Source organism: Danio aesculapii, chromosome 13 (assembly GCF_903798145.1).
Source record: "Danio aesculapii chromosome 13, fDanAes4.1, whole genome shotgun sequence".
Classification (NCBI taxonomy): Eukaryota; Metazoa; Chordata; class Actinopteri; order Cypriniformes; family Danionidae; genus Danio; species Danio aesculapii.
In genome coordinates this window covers 31,859,101-31,865,100 of record NC_079447.1, presented here as the reverse complement: position 1 = coordinate 31,865,100, position 6,000 = coordinate 31,859,101, and the positions used below count along the sequence as shown (strand labels likewise).

Below are 6,000 nucleotides of genomic sequence, written 5' to 3'. Positions count from 1 at the left end.
ACCTATGGGTGACGTCACGGATACTCCGTCCATATATTTTACAGTCTATGATGTGTATATATATATATATATATATATATATATATACGTATATATATATATATATATATATATATATATATATATATATATATATATATATATATATATATATATATACGTATATATATATATATATATATATATATATATATATATATATATATATATATATATATATATATATATATATATATATATATACGTATATATATATATATATATATATATATATACATATATATACATATATATACATATAAGTCAGAATTTGCCAGGTGTGTGAATGATTTCAGGCTTGACCGTGTATGTTTATATACTTCAACTACAAGTACATAGTATAAATTTCACATTTACATTTATAGTATATACAGCAGGGAAGATAAGTATTGGATATGTCACTATTTTTCTCAAAAAACATATTTCTAAAGGTGACGTTGACTTGAAAATTCACCGGATGTTGGTAACCAAAGAAATACATATATGAAGAAAACAAATCTAGTTAATTAGATTACTAATTTTGTGTTATAAAATTAAATGATGCAGGGAAAAAGTATTGAACAAATGAAGTAAGGGAGGTGTAGAAAGTTAGTGAAGCCCAGACAGTAGCTGAAATCTCTCAGTAGTTGTTCAGCAACCCTCTGCCCTTTGTTATTGTAAATTAATATCAGCTGCTTCAGTCCAACATCTGCATTACCAGGACGATGAAGATGAAACCAGGGTGGACATTTCAGCAAGACAATGGTCCAAAACACAGCCAGGGAAACTCTCAAATTGTTTTAGAGAAAAAAAATCAAGCTGTAGAATGGCCCAGCCAATCACCTGATGCAAATTCAATGAAAATTCAAAATAAAGATCAGATTTGGTAGACGTAACGCACAGAACCATCAAGATTTTTACACTTTGTTGAAGTCTGTGAAAAACTTACACCTGAGCACAATACAATTTTCAATTCCATGTCAACATTCCATGTCAACAGCTCCTTTAGAGATATTATTCCCAGGAAAAAAACATAATCTATCAAATCACCACCAGCCTGTACGAACACAAAACTATTGCCTGCCTCCAAACATATATAAACTGTAGTTGAAATACAGTGCGTCTGTCAAACTCAAAACCATATTGTGCTGTAACATTTACTCTATTTAAAATGATATTGAAAACTTGACTCTGTGTCTAGACAGACTGACAGGACAGATCTTATCCTGAGTATCCTGCAATAATAGTTCCCAGTACTATGAATAGACTTGACTGTATACAGCATGACAGTGAATACCAGTCTATTTCATAAGCTTCTCCTAACGTCTGTCTGTCTCTTTCAGGTGTCTGGCCTTCAGAAGAGGTGATGGCCTACTACTGCCTGAAGAAACGCCACATGTTTACGTAAGATCTCTTTTTCTCTTTCTCTCACTCTCTATTTTTCCCTCTTTCTCTCTCAATTCAATTCAATTCAGTTCAATTGAAAAGAGCTTCATTGGCATGACTTGTCAAGTATTGCCAAAGCTATGCAGAGTACATAAACAATGAATTAAAATCGTAAAGTGATTAAACAATAAACATATACATACAGAAAATAAAAAAACAAAGAAAAAATCACAATTAAAATTTTGATAAAAACATGCACAAATTAGAAGGTAAAAAAGACTAACCTTATAATTAAAAAAGATAATGAAAGAGAAAAAATATTATTATTGAAATATAACTAGATAAGATACAATATGCAACTGTACATTCAGATGGTTTGTATTATAGTTTTGTCCACTTGCTGACTGTCTGTTTATGACAGGCTAATACATTATTTTGTTGCTGTTGATATCAGACTGGAGTTCTCTCCCAAGATATGCCTCAATCTTTCTGTGTTTGTTAAAGATGTAAAATTTGGTGTAATTATTTGGAAATTGGAAAAGTATCTCTCTCTCTCCTTTATTTTCAAGCTGCTTAGAAACTTCAAATAATTCAAATTATTTTTGGGACGAATAAAATATACATTTTCAAAAAGGAAAATTATTGTTAAATTCTTTTCTAAATTATTTGACAGAAACAGCTAAACTGGCAGTGTTATTTTCATAGGAACAGCGAAACACAGAAAATTAAAGCTTTACGAAAGTACTGAAGAAATGTTGTGCTCAAACAGCAGCGAGGTTAAATATTTTATTCACTTATAACAGTAAGCTGCTGTAATTTATGTGTACTCTGTGAAATATAGGGTGTAAATGTATTATGTGTGGTATTTTGTAAGTTTTGTAAACTTCAATCATTCATTTATTCATTTTCTTTTCGGAATAGTCCCTTTATTAATCCGGGGTTGCCACAGCGGAATGAACCGCCAACTTATCCAGCCCATGTTTTACGCAGCGGATGCCCTTCCAGCTGCAACCCATCACTGGGAAACACCCATACACTCTCATTCACACACATACAGTACACTATGGACAATTTTAGCCTACCCAATTCACCTGTGCCACATGTCTTTGGACTGTGGGGGAAACCGGAGCACCCAGAAGAAACCCATGCTAACACGGGGAGAACATGCAAACTCCACACAGAAACGCCAACTGACCCAGCCGAGGCTCGAACCAGTGACCTTCTTGCTGTGAGGCAACAGCACTACCTACTGCGCCACCGCATTGCCAGTTTTGTAAACTTGCTTATATTAATGATTATCAGTGGCGTAAAGTTACAAATTACAAATACCCAAATTACTGTAATCGAGTACTTTTTCTCGGGAATTGCAATTTACTAAGTAGTTTTAAAAAGGTGTACTTTTACTTTCCCTTGAGTACATTTTTAGTACTGTACTTTTACTCCATTATTTTACTTGATGTTTTTCTTGTCTATGGGGATTGGCTAAGCAGAAAAATAAGTCCTGTGATTCATGTCAAATTAAATCGCACATAAAAAGAAATTGCATCATACAAAACAACCTAAAGACATGGGTACTTTATAAATGCAGCAAAACGTGTGGCAGCTTTAAAAGTGTCCAAGATGATGTCCAAAATATTTACACGCAATGACAAGAGACTGTTTAGACTGCATGTCACTGATGAGGAAATGAAGGATGTTTTGAAATCGCAAAATGGCCTTAAACAATAACTACAGTAAATGCACTACAGAATGTTATGTTCACACGCATGCACAAGTAGCATGTTAATGCATCAACCATTTACAGTGTAATATTCACTACTCTTGAGCACTTTTAAAAGGGTTACTTTTTAGTATTTACAACAGATACTTTTACTCTACTTGCACTACAATTTGTGCAAGTAGTAGTTTTTTTACTTGAGTATGATTTCGCAGGACTCTTTCTACCACTGTTGATTATATCATTCAGAATGTTAACCACAGCCATATCACTCTGTAGCCCAAGACTGGTTATTCACTAAAGCTAAGCAGGGCTGAGCCTGGTCAGTACCTGGATGGGCGGAGATATATCCAGCAGCAGTCCTGCATACCCACATACGTTTCAGCACACACAATCCAGAACACTTTATCTAGGCAGAGGTGACCCATATGTGGTTATATGGTTTCCATATATGAGGAATCAGTCTTCTCTTGTTTAACGACGACTAACTCCTTAGGAGCATTGTCACCAGTGGTGTAGTCCTTGCTATACGCACGTATACTCAGTATGCTTACTTTTTTCCACGAGCTGTTTGGGTATTACCACTTCTAAGGATCAATAATTGAGTATACCCTTGGTATACTCACTTATTTTTCTGGTTAAACTTCTAAAAACGATGAGGCAAAGATTACTCATAAATCTCGTAACTATATGCGATTTAAAAGGGTAACTACTAGTATATAATAGCAACAACAGAAGACAGACTCCTAATAGTTTGGTTTAAAACAAGCATGCACGAATGTGACAATCAAAAATAATGGCTGATTGATGTTTAAAGGAACCTATTAAATGTAAAGTAATAAGCCAGTAAAGAAAGTAAGTAAAAAAGCTGTCTTTCCATGAATGCACAGGCCCTATTGAGTTAACTTTAATAAAAGTTAACTAAATTCTTGTAACTATCTTGATTGACTCTTTTTTTTCAGGATTAAAATGATTATATAAGCTACATACTGTATACATACAGCCAATTGCCAAGGCTAGCTTATATAAATAACATAAAGCTAAATGAATCAAAGAAACATTGACTTTCGTCGTTTCTTTGCCTGCTTTCATTTAAAATTTGGGTCGGGTGTAATAGTACACCACCTTTTGTTTTAGGACTACACCACTGATTGTCACCACCTACGAAATTTCACAAATATGGCATTCAAGACCGTCCGTGACTGTGAACAGTTTAGGGTTTCCCATTTCAGTCTTTATTTCATTATTATATTGTAACGATCATTTTTTGATCATCTGTGCAGTTTTGTACTCGGATTATGTAAATAAAACTAATTAGTTAAAAAACTAGTGACTGTTATTTTGTTAAGCAAATAAATAGTATTTTTATCACTGGAGTAAAATCTTAATATAATGTTATTCATTTATTAAATTATTTTTATTACATATAAAGATGTGTTATAGCCTATACATATTAACTTGCTGTTATTTCCTTCATTATGATGAATCCATTATATAAATGAAACCTGTCCAATTTAGATTGTTTATATATCTCTGAAAAATGTTTCAGCAAGGCCAGCAAACGGGTATCTGCTATACTAAATAATGATTGATCATCTTTGATGACTGAAACTGTTGAGTCTATTATATTGAATGGTGATCAGAACAACGTTCCCCCATTCGCCCGTCTCGATCGTTATATTTGTGAAATAGTACACTGTTGTCTATTGTGTACACTATTTATTAACTATATATATAAAAATATATTGATGACGAGGTCCAAGAAAACGTTAATAACATTAACATTCGTTGTAACCATATATGGTTTGCCCCTGCTTAGATCGCGTGTCCTGATTTGTGTGTCCTGAAACATGTGTGGGTCTGCGGTACTGCAGCTAGATATTATTGGATTGGCAACCACATGGGAAAACTAGGTTGCCAAACTGGTGTTAGTGAGGCCTGCAGGGGGCGCTCAACCTGTGGTCTGTGTGAGTCCTTATACCCCAGTAAAGTGAAGGGGATGCTATACTATCAGTGAGCGCTATCAGTGTTTTTTGGATGAGATGTTAAACCAAGGTCCTGACTCTATGCTCATTAAAAATTCCATTGTACTCCTCGTAAAGAGTAGGGGTGTAACCCCAGTGTCCTGGCCAGATTCCCTCTAGCAACACTTACCGATCATGGCCTCCCAATCATCCCCATCCACTAAATTGGCTCTATCACTGTCTCTCCACTTCACCTATAGCTGGTGTGTGGTGAGCGCACTGGCGCCGTTGTCCTGTGGCTCCCATCACATCATCCAGGTGGATGCTGCACACTGGTGGTGGTGTAGAGTAAGGCTGTGTGATTAATCGAAATTAAATCGCGATTTGAAGCATTGCGATTAGCTAATCGCAAGAGGCTATGTTATGAAATATATGTGTATTATATAATTTTCTCCACCCAGAGAAAATGCGTGACTGCCGTCTGTGTGTGACAGTCTTACTAGCCAATTGAGTGAGCACACTTTCCTTCTGGCCAAACAGAATTGTCAAGCACCCCTTTCTCCGATTAAACTTCACATTTTTAACTACAATAATCAAATACACACATTTTTCTGTATACTTGATTAAAATAAAAATACTAAAATTTGTGAATTTAATGGACGAGCTTTTATGAAGTTGACCATTTTCACAGCATCATTAAGTACAGACACAAGTTCATCTGGCATGTTTTCAATCGCTAGAGCTTCTTGGTGGATGCTGCAGTACACCCAGGAAACTGATGGTGCAACTTTTCGGATGAAAGCTACTGCTCCTTTGTGCCTCCTTTTTTCTCCTTCTGCAGTTCCTCTAATTTTCCTTGAAAAAAAAACCTTACAGGCATGTCTTGTAAGTGGCTGTCTTGTTTGTAAGTGCCAG

General features: G+C 35.0%; 1 protein-coding gene across 1 annotated transcript in view; it reads left to right on the top strand.

Annotated features, from left to right (window-relative positions):
• Positions 1–6,000, top strand: part of camkmt (calmodulin-lysine N-methyltransferase) — a 269,153-nt gene that overhangs the window by 195,214 nt on the left and 67,939 nt on the right. The window contains exon 4 of the mRNA XM_056470723.1: positions 1,362–1,422. Coding sequence (XP_056326698.1) covers positions 1,362–1,422 — 61 coding nt within the window. The remainder of the gene's footprint in view (positions 1–1,361; positions 1,423–6,000) is intronic.